This window comes from Gopherus evgoodei, chromosome 6 (genome assembly GCF_007399415.2).
Source record: "Gopherus evgoodei ecotype Sinaloan lineage chromosome 6, rGopEvg1_v1.p, whole genome shotgun sequence".
In the NCBI taxonomy this organism is placed as follows: Eukaryota; Metazoa; Chordata; order Testudines; family Testudinidae; genus Gopherus; species Gopherus evgoodei.
In genome coordinates this window covers 40,338,254-40,356,739 of record NC_044327.1, presented here as the reverse complement: position 1 = coordinate 40,356,739, position 18,486 = coordinate 40,338,254, and the positions used below count along the sequence as shown (strand labels likewise).

The 18,486-nt window shown below is 41.8% G+C and overlaps 1 protein-coding gene across 2 annotated transcripts in view; it reads left to right on the top strand.

Moving 5' to 3' along the window:
• The window catches only part of SMC5 (structural maintenance of chromosomes 5), a 94,046-nt gene extending 76,932 nt beyond the window's left edge, over positions 1–17,114 (top strand). For both annotated transcript variants that reach the window (XM_030566493.1, XM_030566494.1), the window contains exons 18-24: positions 2,421–2,546; positions 5,892–5,987; positions 6,358–6,462; positions 9,770–9,889; positions 14,499–14,678; positions 14,784–14,879; positions 16,409–17,114. In XM_030566493.1, coding sequence (XP_030422353.1) covers positions 2,421–2,546; positions 5,892–5,987; positions 6,358–6,462; positions 9,770–9,889; positions 14,499–14,678; positions 14,784–14,879; positions 16,409–16,546 — 861 coding nt within the window. In that variant the 3' untranslated portion in view covers positions 16,547–17,114. The remainder of the gene's footprint in view (positions 1–2,420; positions 2,547–5,891; positions 5,988–6,357; positions 6,463–9,769; positions 9,890–14,498; positions 14,679–14,783; positions 14,880–16,408) is intronic.
• Positions 17,115–18,486: the final 1,372 nt, after the last annotated feature.

Here is an 18,486-nt window from a genome sequence, read left to right as displayed (position 1 = left end):
TTTTCTGTAATATATAGCATGAATAAACACATAGTGGAGCAGATGTGGTGAGGGATGTAGGTTTCATTGACACTCATTTAGAGTGACCTGTGTAACTCACTTCTGGCTTGTGAGTAATTGGGTCATCTCCAACTTGTGACAATAAGCTTTATGCTACACCACACCATCATAAATTCTTCCTTTCTGTCTATATGCACACAGTCGTTCCCCCTCCCGCCCCCCCAAAAAGCATTAACACAACATTAGAGAAATCAGATTTTCAGAACTAAAAAAAGGTAGAATTGATATCAAGAAATTGCAGTAATTTGTGCTTTAAAAATACCTACATAGAGGGTTGAAAATTCCATCTTAACTTTCTCCTATGCTTCTACTTTAAAATAAGTAACTTTTTATATCATTATAAAATACCTGTTCAAACTGGGTAGTTCTTTACATATGCAGTCTTTAATGCGTTGCTTGATTTTTTTTTCAGTCGCAAGACTTCAAAATAGTTGTCATGCCTTGCTTGATTTTTAAGTTGCAATGAGATCTACAAAACTAGCCTAGTTTTCAGAAAATTAGTACAGAAATTTAAAATAATGACTATTAAAAGCTGAATGGATTAACATTCAAGGTAACTGTTACATGGTCTTCAGGTATACAAACAACAGAGCTTGATGTTATTCAGAGTCTCAAACCAAACTAGCACTGAATTAATCTGAAAAGCCCAGCATGAATATTTTAACATGCTGATTTAAACTTTCATAACTTCAGAACTGTCGAACTAATTTTATGAACATTTATTTTGTCCTTAAGTGGAAGGTCCCTAACTCTGTTGGTATTTTTATACTTCATGGTTTTATTGCACCTTTTTCTGAAGATATCAAAACATTTAGAAAAATGTATTAAATCTCATATTACCTCTTAAGGATGATAGAGAAATACGATTTCCATTTTACAGAGGGTGCAGCAATAGGCACATTGAGGTTAATTTGCCCAACTTTGTCTGACTTCAGAAATACTGAACCACTTTTGTCCGTAAAACAGCCAAGTTTGCAAGCTATGCAGGTGAACACTTCTGCTCAGGATTTATGGAATATGTTTTTGTCTGACTCTCTCAACCTTTCCTCCCCCCCCCCCCCCGCCACCATATGCAGAGCCTAAATGTTTGAATGTATATTACACATGCTTTGGGAAGAAAAATTTCTCCTTTGGATTGATACCTAGTGTAGAAAATGTCAGTCAAAAATATGCATGCCAAACTCTTGAACACCTGCAAGAACTAAGGTTGCATTTTTCTTAAGTATGACTGTTACTACTACTTGTGTTATATTATTTAGAACAGTGATATGAATTAATCTAATTACATTGACAGAGAGTAACTTAAACAAGTTTTATTGTAAGCACCCTCTCTATAGGGTTGTCAGTATATTTTTAAAGTGTGAAACAGACACTTCATCCAGGAGAATACACAAGTATTGAGCTTTAGTTAACTGTATACATTTTAATACATTTTTGTCCCATGTGATTCCTGGTTTATGTAGGAGTGTAAATGTATGAAAATTACATGAAAATTGGATATAATTGACTATTTGTGCTTTCAACAAAAGTGAAAACAAGATCTTAGTTCCAGCCCCAAGGAGTTTACAATGTAGAGAGATTCTAGCTTTGATTGATAGACACATGTAGCACTATTTTTCTAAATTTGCTCTTAGTCATTACTGTGAAACTGTTACTTAGTGTCTTTTGCCTGTAATAATAAAGGTAGCCTATGAGAGATGAAGAAAAAATACATTATTTTCTGTTTAATATACAGCTAATCTGTTTGTACTGTATAGTTTCAACTTAAATATTCCTCATAATGCAAATCCTATTTACTAGATGGCTCTGTCATGACTAGTAGAAAAACTAGTGCTAGTTGGGAGGCATGATGCAAAATAAAGAAACGCTGCAATAGTCCATCTCTTCCACCACCAGATTTTAAAGCAGAGATCTACATCTGGACCTAGGCAGAAATCAAAACTGTGGCTCTCTTTGTGAAAAACACATTCATATATTTTACAATTGTGCGCTCAGTTTGATTCATTCACTCAGCTCTGCCATCCTTTTAGTTACAAAAACAAAAAACAAAAATTGTAAAAAGCCAGAAGATAGTTGTTTTTGAAGGGAGGGATTATTTTCAACCCCTGTAAACAATCTGCTGTGATTTCACAAACCAACTCTCTGAATCTGACATGATTACATCCAGTATGTTAGTTCTAATGAAGATGGTGGAGTTGGAGTGTGTAAAATTGATCATTTTTGTCATTAAACTTTCTTCTGTAGTTCTCTCTCTCTCTAAGACAATTGAACTTCATGCAGGGTCACAGATCAATTGACTGTAACTGAAGGCAATGGAATTTTCTTTAAAATAAAACATCTTTTTATTTCTTCTATACTAGCAACAAGTTTCTGACTTGGGTGGAAAAAAACGTGTTCTTCTGGAGAAGTGCAAGGGACTAATGAGGAAAGCTAGACATGCATGTAATCTCAGCCCTGATCAAGAAATTCCAAAAGACTTTCAGACTGTAAGTGTTAAAAACAAAAGGCCACATTTTTATAAGGGTGTAATACAGGGCTGGTGCAAGAATGTTTCGCATCCTAGGTGAAATTTCCACCTTGCACCCTCCATCCCCGAGCCCTGCAGCAGCTCCCCCACTCCGCCCTGAGGCGCCCCTCCTGCGGAAGCTCCCCACCCCACCGCCCACCCTGAGGCGCCCCCCTTCGGCAGCTCCCCCCGCTCCGGGGAGCCGTGCAGCAGCTCACCTCTGCTCCACCCCCTCCCTGAGCCCTGTGGCAGCTCCCTACCCCTCCTCCGCCCTGAAGCATCCCCCTGCGGCAGCTCCCCCCGACCCCGCGGGGAGCCATGCTGCAGCTCCCCACCCTAGCTCACCCCTGCTCCACCTCCTCCCCGAGCACGCCGTCGCTGCTCCCGCCTCCCAGGCTTGCGGTGCCTAAGCTGATTGACGCCGTAAGCCTGGGAGGCGAGAGAAGTGAAGCAGCAACGGCATGCTCGGGGAGGAGGCAGAGCAGGGGTGAGCTGGGGCGGGGAGGTCCCCTGCCTGCCACCCCTCCCCACCCTTATTTGTTGCAGGCGACCCTCCCCGCGCCTCCCTGCCCCAACTCCCTCTGCCTAAATGCCGGCGGCTACCGGGGTGGCCAAAGATCAGACTGCTACGGTTGCCACGGAAGAAAATGCCGCCCCCCCAAATCCTAGCGCGGTCGCCTAATAGGTTGCACCGGCCCTGGTATAATGGTATAACATGAAGAGATACTTTCGCTAGCTAAGACTGTTCATTTATAATATTCAGAACTATGCTCTTCTAGTGCACCTGCACCTAAAGCACAATAGTTCATTTGTGAAAGCCAGAAGGGTGAGTTCCCAATTTCTCCTTGCTTCCTGCCCCAGGTTCTTACAGTTGTGGAGTGCAAGACAGGGCAAACACTTCTTCTTCCCCTTAGGGGCTCTACCCTGCCTTTCTGCTTTTTGGCCTGATCCAAAGTCCACTGAAGTCAATGGGCTTTGGATCATGCCACTAGATCCCTGTTTTGATCCTCTGGTTAATCTCTTTCCTGACTACTTTGATAAGGGGCAAGTGCACCCTTTTTTCAAGTCCTTGTTATATAGCTTTGTAATTCTGCCCACTCCCTTTAAAAACAAACAAAACCCACTTCTCAATAAAACAAATCTGGAGTTTGTGAGACATGTTCTTTTGGAAGTATGTTGAGGCAAAATATGTTGAGGAAAACTTCATTCTGTGACAGGAAAATATTTTAAAACATCATAACTTGAAAATTTATTAAAAATCAGAAAAATGTTACAGAGATTCTATCCTGGGATTATATGCATAATATGATGAGTTTTTCTAAGGGGATATTGGAAGTAATAGGCTGGAAAATCAAAAAGAGTGCTTAAATAAGTGGTGCAATTTTCAAAAATGTTAAGCACCCAGCAGCTCCAATTGAAGTTTTGGACACAGTACAGAGTTAGAACCCTTCTATAACCTGAACTTTGGACATTCTGTTGATTGATTGTTTGCACTAATTTCCACCTGTTCCAGTTGCTGTAGTCCGGTGTGGGCAAACAACGGCCCACGGGCCAGATCCGGCCCACAGGATTGCTACACCTGTGGCGCAGCAGGGCTAAGGTAGGCTCCCTGCCTGCCCTGGCCCCCCGCTGCTCCTGGAAGTGCCTGGCACCACGTCCCTGCAGCCCCTGAGGGAGGGGGCACGGCAGAGGGCTCTGCGTGCTGCCCTTGCCTGTGGGTACCTCCCTCGAAGCTCCCATTGGCTAGGAACAGGGAACCACAGCCAATGGGAGGTTTGGAGGTACCCACGGGCGAGGACAGTGCACAGAGCATTCTGCCTCCCTCCCTCCTCCCCCCCCACCACCACCCAGGGGCTGCAGGATGTGGTGCCGTCCCTTTCTGGGAGCGGCGCGGGGCTAAGGTAGGCAGGGAGCTCCAGGTAAGCAGTGTCGGGATGGAGCCCACACCCCAACCTCCTGATCCAGCCCTACATTCATGGCCCTGCATGCAATTTCCCCACCCAGATGTGGCCCTCAGGCCAAAAAGTTTGCCCACCCCTGCTGTAGTTCCTCCCTCTGCTATTGGCCTCATTTTTCCTGCCCACAGTGTTCCTCTACAGTCTTCCCTCCCTTTTGTTTTTACCTCCCCTATCTCCTCTCCATCGGCTTATTGCCTCTTTTTGTCTATTCTTTCCTCCATTCTTTTGTCTTATTAACTCTTCCCCTTCCTCCAATTGCCCCTTAATGCCACCTCTGCCTTTTCCTTCACTTTAAAATCATCCTGATTATAAATGCTTTTAAAAATACATGCAAGTAAGCTTTCTTGAATGTTCATCTTGTCTCTGACCACTTCACCCTGCATGCTACCTCAGCCTTTCTGTTTTGTCTTCCCTTGTTATGTCATGTATTCATTATGATCTCTTCTGGGCAGGAGGTGTATGTTTGTCTGGAAAGCACCTCTCTCAAAAGAAGTTTCCCTTTTTCTTTATTTTTAATTCAGTCTTCCACCTAATCCCTTTGCCCGTCATTTGTTTATGCTTCTCCAAAATAAGACTTGCATCAGCATTGCCATTTATTTCAATATAAAGAACTGTTCATGTAACGATTTGCATGATCATTGTGCCCTTAAATTGTCCTGTTCTCAAGAATAGGGACCATGTCTGTAAAGCAGGTGCTATATAAACTTAACTATCACTCCCCCCAGGAATTAAATAGTATTTTAAGTTTAGTTCATTTTTACACTGTTATGAAAATGGTATATCCCTTGATCACAAAAAAGTTTTTCCTTGTTATTTATTCTATATACACCATAGGGGAGGGAGAGAATTTATCAGGTTAATTAATTAATCAAAATTCTCACTTTCTACAAAAAGAAATTTGGGCCAGATTCTCCTTCCTATTCCAACATGAAAGGCCCAGATCCTGGATGTATCTGGGCAGCCGAGTATTCCTCCTGTGTGGGGAAGCTCTCATCTGGCATAGCCAGCTCCTGTACTACCATCCCCTTTCTGGATGCATGACCAGAGTGCCACTGCACTCCGTCAGTTCTCAAGTAGCGGGGCTCTTGTGGACCATTGCCAGGTGACAAGGTTAGAACAGTTGCACCAGGGTTGGGGCTATACCTGCACAGACAGAGAATTAGGGAGCCATGGTTAGCTTCCCAACAGCCCTCCCTCATCCCCCCACACCAAGCACTTCTCAGGAGAGAATCTAGCCACTTAAATTTAAATGGATTGTGTCTTAATAAAGTGATCTAGTGACTAGCCGTGTCCTTGATTGTCCGATTTCTTGCTACTTTTTAGTCATATTTCAACCCTCTCTCAACATTAAACTATGCTTCTTGTAGGCATTCCAGGACCTTCCGAGCACATTGGATGAAATTGATGCTTTACTGAATGAAGAGAAATCAAGAGCCTCCTGCTTCACAGGCCTAAATGCTTCAGTATGTTTCCTCCTGTATTGTACTTGCTTCCCACTCTGTACTAGAACTCTTGGTAACAATAAGCTAGACAGCAGGAACAATGTGCTGTGAATGCCAGATTCTGAATCTATTAGAATTTTAAGTAGGTTCTTCCAAAAGAACAGCATGTTCTCTGCCTTTTGTTTAAAGAAAAATAGTTGGGTTAACTGGAAATACAGCCATGGCTTAGTTGCTCTTTGCTTTAGAAAGACCAGTATGTCCTGTTTAATGTATAAACAGTACGTACACTGCTTAATTATATGTAAACAAGTGTTAAGATCTGAATTGATAAATATATATTTTGTCAATTTGAAAGACTATATTTTTGAAGGATGATGCTTTTTCTTGACAGGTTGTTGAAGAATATAATAGAAGGGCACAAGAAATACAGCAAGTAACGGAAGAACTAGAGGAAAAGAAAAACGAATTGGAGAGCTATAGGCAAAACATTTCACAGGTAATATGAAATCATTACTGTAGTATAATGAATGTAGGAGAAACATAAATGGGCATATACTTCTATTAAAATGCACCATATTCATTTTAAAGACATTTCAAGTTTTGATGCCAGGGAAAATGAAATGTTGGCAACCACTGTATGCAGTAGTGTTATAGCCATGTTGGTTCCAGGATGTTGGAGAGACAAGGTGGATGAGGTAATATCTTTTATTGGACCAACTTCTGTTGGTGAAAGAGACGAGCTTTCAAACTTATACAGAGTTCTTCAGATCTGGAAAACTAAGGGCTTGTTTACATTGGCAGGTTACAGCACTGCAACTTTCTCGCTCAGGGGTGTGAAAAAATACGTCCCCCCCCCCCACACCCACACCCCAGCACAGCAAGTTTCAGCACTGTAAAGTGCAAATGTAGACAGCTCTGGGAGCTACATCCTTCATGGAGGTGTTTGTTTTAGAGCGCCAGGAGAGCTCTCTCCCAGCACTCTGCTGCGAATACACAAGCCACGTCAAAGCGCTGCTGCTGCACCGCTTTAATATCGCCAGTGTAGACAAGCCCTAACTCAAGAGTGTCACTGTTAAATACAAGGTGGAACAGATTGTTAATTTAGCATAAGTAGTTAACACATATTTCAAGGGACCATTCAAGATAAAGTGGCCTGTTAACACTCCTCCAATCATGGGGAGGAAAGGAAGTCGGGGAAGTAGCTGGGGTGGGAGGTGTTAGTGGATTACAGATTGTTGTTATAAGCCATAAATCAAGTGTCTCAGTTCATTCCATGATTTTTAGTATCTAGCAAAGTTTTATTAATTTAAGGTCCCAGGCTCATCTTTTCAAAGTGTTATGCAGGTTTTCTTTGATGATGAGGACTGGTAGGTGAGATACAGAGTGATTGCATTGTGAAAAGTGTTCACCCACAAATGATAGGGTGTTTTTATCTTTTATCGTTTGCTAGTGTGAGTTCATTACAGAGCATATTGATTGTCTGGTTTCACCCAAATAGTTGCTATCGGGGCATTTTAGTATACTGGATGAGGTTTTCCACATATGTAGGACCCATGGTTCTTGAAAGATGTTTTGTAGGGGGTGTTGATCATTGTAGCAGTGCAGATGTGTCTGCAGGTTTTGCATCTGTTCTGGCAAGGTCTGGTGATGCTTTGAGTTAGTGTGGCCTAATCTGTGGGAAGATTGCTTTTGATGATGAGCTTGGAGAGATTGAGGGGGTTGTTTGAAGGCCAGAAGAGGGGGTTCAGGAAAGATTTCTTTCAGGATGGGGTCCCCATCGAGCATGGGCAGCGGGTACAATATGTCAGGGGAGGCTCTGCTTCGGAACCCCGGCTGCAGGTTTAGCGGGTGAAATTTTTGCTTTTTATTATGCCCCATGCAGATTCTGGGGTGACTGAGGCAGCAATATGTTCTCCTGGGTTTATTAATACTTTCACTGGACTCTAGGGGGATTACTGATGAACCCGGGATGCTGTCTGAGTAACACATACCGCCTCCTCAGCCACCCTAGAACCTGCATGGGGCATAGCAAAAGCTCTTCTTCCTTCCAGGACAGAGAAGAAGAGAAGAGCTTTTGAATTTTTGTGGGGTGGCTTGGGGTCTGCAGAGGGGAGGTGCAGTTGTGAGGGTTCTGGCTGCCCCAGGACTCCTCCGAGCAGGTTTGGGGGGGGGGGGTGCTCAGGGCTCTGGCTGGCCTGGGGCTCTTCTGGCCACAGACGGGGGAGTAGGTTTTGGGGCTTGGGCCTCGGGGGGGTGGGGTAAGGGAGTCTTGGAGCACTCTGGTCACGGGGAGAGTGGAGGTCTCCAGCTGGGGAGTGGGAGGGGGATTTGAGGGGCAGAGCCAGGGTCTAGCCTCCCTGAAATGGGGCTCCACACCGCCCATGCCATCAAGTTTGAGTTGTAGTTGTGTGATGATATCTTGTGTGGGTTCCAATATGGGGTGGTAGGTAACAATTAGAGGTGTGCATTTGAAGTGGGTTTTATTTCTGTATTGAAGCAGGATCTCTTGGAGTATTTGGGTGGAACAAGTGATGCAATCTACTTCTCTGGTGGAGTGTCCTTGTGTCATAGTATAATTCCCAATTCTGGACCTTAGCCTCCAGGATATGGTTACTAGCATAAAGTCCTCTAAGCTTAATTACCAGCTTAGATTCTGTAGCACTGCCACCAATCAGGAATTTCTACGGCCTGATACCCTCTGGTCCCCCCAAAACCTTCCCTGGGGACCCCAAGACCCAGATTCCTTGAGTCTCACAACAAAGGAGAATAAGCCATTTCCCTTCCCCCCTCCTTTCTTCCTCCCTGGTTACACTAGGAGACCACCGTGATTCAAATCCTTGAATCACCACTTCCCCTCCCTTCTTCCCTGGAGAGAGATACACAGATAAATGCCGAGAGCAGGTTTTTCTTCCCTCTTCTCCCAGGGGCAATACAGATTCAAGTTCCGTGAATCTAACACAAAGAGGAAATTTACCTTTCCCTCCCTGCTTTCTTTCCCTTCTCCCCACCAATTCCCTGGTGGGCACAGACTCAGTTCTTTTGAGCCTTAACTAGGAGAAAAAAATCAGGCAGGTCTTAAAGCAAAACCTGTAATAAAAAAAAAAAAGAAAAAAGTAAAAGGCTTATCTCTGCAATTGAGATGGTAAAAAGTTACAGGGTCTTTCAACTTACAAACAATAGAAAGAAAGTTTCTCCAGCAGAAACACAATTTAAGCTACTTCCAGCAAGTACACATATGCAAATAAGAAAAACAAATTAAAAGACTATAAGCGCCTTTTTTCTTACTCACAATTCTGAATAGATAAGAGACTATAGCAGGGAGATTGGCAGAAACCTGGTTGCGCTTCTAGTCCTGTCCAGGACCCAGAGAGAACAAAGCCAAACCCAAAACCCACAAACAAAGGCTTCCCTCCACACGAGATTTGAAAATATCTTGTCTCCTGATTGGTCCTCTGGTCAGGTGTTGCAGGTCACTGTTTGTTAACCCTTTACAGGTGAAAGAGACGTTAATCCTTAGCTATCTGTTTATGACACCTTGTTTGGTGAAAGTTTTGAATGTGTTAAGATGTATATCCCAGACTTTCTCTTCAGAGAATATTCTGTGGTATCTGAGTGCCTGGCTGCATATAACAGTGTTCTTGGTCTGTTTCGGGTGGTTACTTGATCTATGAAGTGGTATAGTGATTTGTGGGCAATTTTTAATGTAAATTTTACTGTAATAGTTAAATTTGGTATTTTGTTAATTATAGCTTCAAATGTAAATTCTTTCAGAGGTTGTTTTACATTAGTCTCTTCATTTTTAGGTTAAAGAAAGGTGGCTAACACCTTTGAAACAGCTGGTTGAACAAATTAATGAAAAGTTCAGTAATTTTTTTAGTTCTATGCAGTGTGCTGGTGAAGTTGATCTTCATACAGAAAATGAGGTATGATTACATTTCCATATCTATGAATAATAACTAATAATACATGAAAATCTAACTTCTCTTTAAATACTAGAACTAACTAATTTGTGTCTCAACCGAATGAAAGTAGGACCACCAGCTATATAACAGTCAGTCTTATCAGAAGTTTCCAAAGCCACATGGAGCTGAGTAATCCACTTATTTCGAAGATTTGTCTATCAGATTCTTCTTAAGGATGTCTAAATCTTTCTAGATCCCAACTTTCTGAATGTGCATGTACCCTCTCTGTCAAAGCAGAACCTTCTGGAAAAAGCAATGACTGTTGGAGCCACCCACATGCTTCGTCACATCACAAGAACCAAGGGGATACAAAGAACCACAGCCCTGATCTTACCCCAAGTTCCTTTTTGATCACTGCAGTAGATGGAAATGGAAACCTTGGCTCTTCCTCGCCCAACTTTCCTTGTCCTCTTAGTTCTAGTAGTTGGTTAACAGCTCATGGTTCTTTGCTGTTTAGCATTAAAAAATTGTATTGACTTAGTTATTCTGTATTTCAGGATGATGCTGCAGCTTAATTGCTAGTCAAGAGCTGATTTTCTGTGGCACTCACACTGCCTGGGTCCTGGCCACCGATTCGGGATGCTTTGCATGTTAATCTAATTTTAAATGAAACTCCTTAAACATTTTTAAAACCTTATTTACTTTACATACAACAATAGTTTAGTTCTATTTTATAGACTTATAGAAAGGGATCTTATAAAACACTGACATGTATTACTGGCATGCAGAACCTTAAATTAGAGTGAATACATGAAGACTCGGCACACAACTATATACCCCTGGTATAGACAGAGGCCTTCAGGACAGTACCATTGAGCATCAGCTGTCTGCCTTTAATAGCATGCTGTTCACAGGATCCTTGGGATCCCTAGCAGACAATTCACAGACAGCCAGATCCCCTTAAGCAATCTGATTAGCCAGGCCAGTGGTCAGGCCACTCTTCCCAGAATAGGAAGTTTTGAGGGCCCTGACAAGTCATCATTCTGAGCCTCTGACTTCAGTTTCAGCATTTTATTTATCTATTAAGACTTGTTTCTTAGTAGCTGTCATGTCTGCCAGACAAGGAGCCTTACTGCCTTTTTTATGAGGACAATGTGGTGTTCAGGACACCTGATTCCTTTCTACCTAAAGTAGATTCTTCCTTTCCTGCCTCAAAAAAGGTTGTGCTTCCTTCATTCTGTCTAACACCACAGCATCCAATTGAAACAGCATGGCACACTTTAGATGTCAGAAGAGCTTTGAAAAATCTATCTCAAGTGTAGAGAATCCATGAGGAGATAGGGCTCCCTATTTGTGTCTCTCCAACTGACATGCAAGGGACTCAGAACTTCTAAATCCTCCATCACTAGGTGGATTAGACTCTGTATTATGGAAACCTGCAAATCATCAGAGATTCCTATCCCAAAATGGATCAAGGCACACTCCACAAAATTGTTAGCAACCTCCTGGGTGGAACGAGGGCTGCAGAATGGAAAATTTCTTACCAATAATTTCCTTTCTGCTAGCAGCATCTTCCGCAGTTCTACCCACCCTAGATGGCTCATGACTAAGGCTGTTTTTAGTCACAGGTATTTTTAGTAAAAGTCATGGACAGGTTACGGGCAGTAAACAAAAATTCACGGCCCATGACCTATCCCATGATTTCTACTATATACCCCTGGCTAAATGGGGGGCGGGGCGTGGCCTGGGAGTACCACGGGTGCTTGGGGGGGCAATCCAGGGGCACTGCTGGATTAGGGGGAGCTGGCAGGCTCCCTACATGGCTCCACACCTTCCTGGAAGCAGCAACATTCCCCCTTCCTCAGCTCCAGGAACCATGGCCAATGGGAGCTGCCAGAGTGGTAGCAATATGCAGAGCTGCCTGGCCATGCCTCCACCTAGGAGCTGAGGGAGGGGGAATGTCGCCGCCCAGAGCCTGCCTCACCCCATCCTGTGCCTCTGCCCCTTCCTACAGCCAAACTCCCGCTGCTGGGCAGTGGGGGGTGGGGGAGGATGTGGTGGCCACAGACTGCCCCAGCAGTGGCCAGTGTGACTGGCCTAGGGGCTGCCTGAGCTGCTTAGGTGGCCCCTGAGCCAGGCACACCAGCCACTGCAGAGGTCACGGAAAGTCACAGAATCTGTGACATCCGTGACACACTCTCAGCCTTACTCATGAGTCAAGGATCAGATATTAAGTAGAATCATTACTGCATGATCCTCCTCTTGGTCTAATGTACATAATGAAATAACTATCTCTGGAATATTTTTTAATGATGTGCAAGTTTTGCAGTTTAGGAATAACTCATCTGGAAGTAAGCAGGAGCAAAAGATGTGTGGCCAAACTGTGCAGCGCCAAAACGTTTGATCCGCCTCTGAGCTGCACAGAGAAGAGCAGTCCTGATTCCAGAACTGTGGGAGACACTGCTAACAGAAAGGAAATTATCCTTAAGAAGTTTTCCATTTGTTTAAATTTTTTTACAGAACTTATTGTGCAAAAGTCAGCATGGTATAATACACGATTAACAGTTAGCTTTTGTCTGCAACAACAATAAAAATGCTGAGGAACATAAATGAAATATGAAATCCATGTTTACATTCAGCTGGTACTGTTCTAAAGAAAAGGCTCAAAAAAAGAGGAGACAGCATAATGACTTTTAAAAATTGCTTTTTAACTTATAATCACTTAAAACCAATTATGATATTAATAGAATCTTCTGAAAAAAGATCGTGGCTCTTGCCAGAGAAATGAAGAATGAGAAACACAGAGTTGTGTTAATTGAGTACACTGACTCTTGGACAAGCGGACATAAAAAAAACTTATGAAGTTGAATTTTTTTTAATAGCACCTAAATGAACAGGTTCAAATCCATCTTATCCTAAAATCCATTTAGATGAACAGAAATCACCAGCCCAGATTTGCAGATCACAGTGTATCAGTGCAGTATATGAAAACCATTGACTAATGATTGTGGCTTGGAGTGATCAGTCAGGTACAATAAATAGGGTCTTTGTGCGTAAGCTGGGAACTGTTGTATTAATTCCAATGAAATACATGGTTCCAAAGAGTCACAGGTGTTGACATGACCCTGAAACTGCCCAACACTGAACAATTTAAAAGAAGGTTTGGGGTTTGGTATATACAGCAACCTCACAAATGCTTAGTATCATAGATGTAGAGAGATTTTAGAAAGAAAACCTCCCTTGTTTGACAGTCTCTGAGATGGTGGTAACTCCTTTTGGCGTGGGGGGGGGGGATAGGAGAAAAAATTGAGATGGTTTATAGCTGGTGGTATTGTTGCTGTTGCTAAAGCTGTTGTTTCCTAGAAGACGCGCACACCAGAGGGAAGGAAAAGATCAGCAAAAATAGAAAATACAGCTTCTGTTTCTGGTGTTGACTCACTGCTGGAAAACACATTTGATCTTATTAGCTGGGGCTCTTTAGGTCATTGCTTTTGACTGCCTTTTTGGTCACTGGCTCACAGGAGAATTGCAAAATATACAGTTTGAGGTAGCTAAGCTAGACTCTCTTTAAACAGAAGGCAAAATGAAAGGGGTAGAGAAGAGATGAAATAAGATGGGGAAGGAGAAGGGAAAGGGACACATGGGAAGGGGCAACAAAGTCTCGCATCACAGGTGGTGGCTGGGATTCAGCCAAAGCCGGTGGAGATAATTTCATGTGGGTCTTCTTTCTGGCCCAGTCTAGTCAGGACATCTCTTGGGATTAGGGTGACAAAAGCTCAGCACTGCTACAGTGGACCCCAAGAAATGGTGAGGGTGGCAGCCATGATGGTGAGGCTCGCTAGAGCAGTTGTTGGCAGACAGCTTCTTCAGCTAATTTTCCCCCAAAACTCTTTTCTTTTCAAGAACCCCCAAAGGAAGTGATGGGCAGAATAGCCCATCTTTTGTTGTTTTGTTCACTTAGTAGGTCTAATTTCCTACACAAGAAGTTTGGTCAATTGATTTTCAGTTCCACACTTGAATGTTTACCAGGTATAATCTTAGCACAGTCCTTGAGTTAAATCAGGAGGTCTTTTTGTTAAAACTAATTCAATTCTGCTGTCTCCTTTTTGCACCTTTTCCCATCAACATTTATTATTACAGGTTTTTGTGACATTTTATAAACGTTCACTCACTTTTTCCAGTTGAGCTCACAATTAGGGTAAATTTCTAGGACCAATTATTACAACAGAACCTCTCATGAAACTTTTGATATTCAATTACGATTTTATTTATAAAGCACCTTGCTGACAATGTTTTATTTGCTATACAATAGTTACTAACAAGTGTGGGGGGAAAAAAGTATAAGAACAAAAATTCTACTAACTTGTTCTTTTTAAAATTACATATCAAATCGGTTAGCTGGGGAATAGGTTAGAGAAAAGTTCTATCTGTAAAAAGAATAGATCAATGCTAAGAGATAAACCATAGTTTAAAACAGAATGAAAGAGTTTATATATAACTGACCCTGAACACTTTGTTCTCCTAATGTAGGACATACATAAAATGGTTTCCTTTCACTTTTGCTGCATTGTCAAATAAGATACACTGTAGGAAGCTATAGATGTCTAACATTTCCTGGCTACTCTCACAGGAAGAATATGACAAATATGGGATTCGAATTAGAGTTAAATTCCGTAGTAATACCCAACTGCATGAACTGACTCCTCACCATCAGAGTGGAGGTGAGAGAAGTGTTTCGACTATGCTGTACTTGATGGCTCTGCAGGAACTCAACAGATGTCCTTTCAGGGTTGTAGATGAAATAAATCAGGTAAGGTTGCTAGTGCATGAAACAAGACTTCATTCCACAGGAGTTCATAGAATGACCAGAGGGACTGTAAAAGTATATATGATTTCCTTTTTTTTTTTTTTAAAGGGAATGGACCCAGTCAATGAGAGGAGAGTTTTTGAAATGGTTGTGAAGACTGCTTGTAAAGAGAGCACTTCTCAGTATTTCTTTATTACACCAAAGGTGGGTAACTGAAAACTAAACAAAAAGAGTTGTTTGTGTGTGCGAGAGTGAGAAAGAGAGAGAGACTCTCAACTTCTTTGATAAAAGAATAAATAGCATTGATATAGGTGCTATATAAATGTCTTCTGGTTTGTTCATTTGAGACTATGACAGAGATGAAATAAAAATATAAAACAGGGTAGTTTGTCCCCTTTAAGGATAGTTGTGGCCTGGGCTCAACCAACTCTGTTCCAAGGCTCAGCCTCTTTAAGAACAGGCATTCTGAAATGTGTGGTTCCCTGGAACAATTGATTGTATAAACAAGCTGAAGTACACACTGCTGGGAACTAGGGGACCCTCAAGAAACAGGGATGAGGATTAAAAGGCAATTATGTAGCCCAAACGAAGGAGAAAGATAAAGGTGAGACAACTTACCTTAACAGTCAGGCTGAGGGCTTAGGGAGAGCTTAGGAAGGCCAGTGCTGCAGTCCTAGGAAAGAGGGCTGCAGACTACCCTGCATCTAGGGAGGAAAGACTATTCAAGCCTGAGCACAAGGCTGATGGCTTACCGAGCCTGAAAGGGGATTGTGCTGCACTCTCTGGAAGGAGGGCTGTGAAGAACTAACTGACCAGGGAACATACTGTCTGTGCCTGTGGCAGCCAGCTGAATGGTTTACATTTGTTCTGACCCAAACAACAGCCCCAAGAAGGATCGTAATTTACAAGTTTTGTTTTTCTGTAGTACTTTGACAGAATTGGGAGGTTTGGTTTGCAGGAACCAATGGGGTTGCCTTCTCTAATGCAGTCTCAGCAAGTACCTACACTGTTTACTACAGGAAATTAGGAGAGATTATAGGGTAAATTGCTTGATCACCAGTTAAGGTATTAAGGTAACATTCTCCTACATCCCAAAACTTAATTTATTTAGATGTTAGCTGATGTGAACCAATTATCTGATTATATGGCAGTCAAGGGATCTACCAAAAACCAACTTTTTTTCATTGGTCACCTAAACTTCAGTGTGTGACATAGCTTAAGCGTGGTCTACACTTAAAACTTTGAATGACATAACTGCGATGCTCAGGGGTCTGAAAAATTGAGCCATGTAGCTATGATGGCCTGACCCTTGGTGTAGTTGCAGCTATGTTGACGGAATAATGCTTCTGTCGACCTGGCTACCATCACTTGGGGAGATGATGCTCCTACAGCAGTGGAAAACCCCTTCTGTTGATTTAGGTTGCATCTACACTACAGGGTTATACTGGAGTAGCAATGGTGCTTTAGCTTTGCCACTGTAGTCTCTGTGGTGTAGACCTGCCCTTAGGGTGGAAAAATGGTGATGGTGTTTGTTATTTCCACCCTTTCATTTCCTTATCCCAGATTTTCCAGGCACTGGGAGACATGCATATGTGGTCAGTGGCAAACAATGGTAAAAGCACCATGCAAAGGTTTTTTTGGGGAAATGTTAATCTATTTTAATTAATACAAAAGCGATGCTTGGTATAAGAGGTGTTGCTTAGTGTGACTTTTTTTTTTTTCATTTTTCATAGCTCCTGCAGAATCTCACGTATGCTGAAAAAATGACAGTGTTGTTTGTCTACAATGGACCTTTTATGCTAGAACCAACCAAGTGGAACTTAAAGGCATTCCGTAGGCGGCGGCGACAAGTAGAGCAAATGGATCAGTAGTGAATTCCATAGTGTCTTTTGGAGCTACTGGTCTGTGAGACTGTATTTAGGAAAACAGAGTGGTTGACTCTGAGAGGGAAACCTGCAGAGAACTGACAATGAAGAGCTGGGCTTCTTTTTTTAGAAACTTACCTTCAAATATATATGTAATATTTTCTTAGATCTGTTCTAGACATCTGTTCCTTCAAAGAAAATCTCATTTTTACCTCGGACTAGCTGTCTTAATGTGAGGGCCCCTAGAAACCTGGATCTTCTGCACTTTGCTATATCCAACATACACATCAGGAAATTTTAGCTGTTTGTTTATTTCTTTCCAAATGAGTTACTTTTGGTCAAATCCACTTTTGTTGAAGTTTTCTAAAGTTGTGATGTATATTAGGTTAATACATTGCACAGGTAACTTGAAGATAAAGTTACAGTGGATAGCTTTGAAGTGATTCTATTGAAATGGTAACTACGTGAGTGAGGCAGAAGGGTATGTGATGTCACCAAACTCTCAACTAGCGTGGTGTAGCCTTCTATCACAGTTTTTTTCTTGTGGTGGTTATTAAATATAAAATAGCATACACTAGATGCTATAGTATTATGTATATTAACATTTCCCCTTAAACTATTTCAGCAGGGTGGAGTGGATTCCTAATTCCAAAACCTTTACTCACACACCACACCCACACCACTACCTCTAACCTCTTCCTCTCCTCACCCCTCCGTATGGACAAATATAAATTTTAGCTTTTTAAACAAAAATTGTACTTGGGCCAGTAGCCTTGTTTTATTTCTCTATAAAAACAGTTGTGTTCTCTCTTCTGGAGAGCTACAAACAGGATAGCTTCTGGAAGTAACATCAAGCTAAATGTCGTTTGTTTTTGGTGGTGGGTATGGAAATTATTCCTGTAAGTTTTTACACTTGAACTCAGCTATTCTTAACAGCTCTAGTTTCTTTGGAGTGGTTTTGTACTCCCAGTGAAGGATAGATCTCTGATGACATAGCTGTTAAATTCGCTGGCTTCTTGGTGGGGTTTTGGCCATATCTATTTAAGTATAAATGTTTAACAGTTACAGCTGTCAACAGTAATTGTGAACTCCTGAAATCGAATATGTCAGCTGGTTGAAATTCTTCTCTGCCTAACTAATCTGTGATACAAAATTGTAAAAGGTACAGATCTGTATAAAATTGGAAGACTGCTGTCAGTTACCTTTTCCAACTAATCTTTAGGAAAATGAGCCAATCCCATATGTTCTCTGAAAATCTACAGCAATATATAACATCTTTATTTTCACCACTGAAGGAGCCATTTGAAGGACAGTATTAGTTTGACTGGCATCTACTTAATTTGCAGTGTGACAAAAGTCTCATTTTAGAAATTAAAGACTTATTTAACAGGCCACTGTCAGGTCAAATTTAGCCCTGGATGTAGGTTTTGTGTAAAACTTTTATAAAGCTAAATGCCAAAGAAAAGTTTTTTTTTCAGTAGTGTACTGTTTAAAACAGACATCCTTTCCACTTAAGTGTTTGCAGTGTTGTCCTAGGCAAATGAGAACCTGAAAGTGAAGCTCACATAACTATTTTAATTCTCCCAAATCAGAGCAATGTAAAAAAATTAATGAATAGCATAAACAGCAAAACAAAAACTAGATTCTGAAAAATTCAGTTCTAAAATGTCCATAATTTTTAAACATAACACCTTTTGACTGAAGGGTCACTTTTAATAAGAAGAGTGGGACTGAGGGAGTTGGTAAAGGAATAGAGAACTGTACACCTTTAGATAACTAGCTTGAATCCTGGTCATTGTGAATCAAAAGTAATCAACAAACATCAGCCCTAATGTGAAATGAATTCTTGGAATTAGTCAGTTACTTGAGGACCAGTGTCCATATAATAGAAGTCATATTTGGCAGAGGGACTGAATGAGTATGGAGACTCATTATGTGCAGTATAC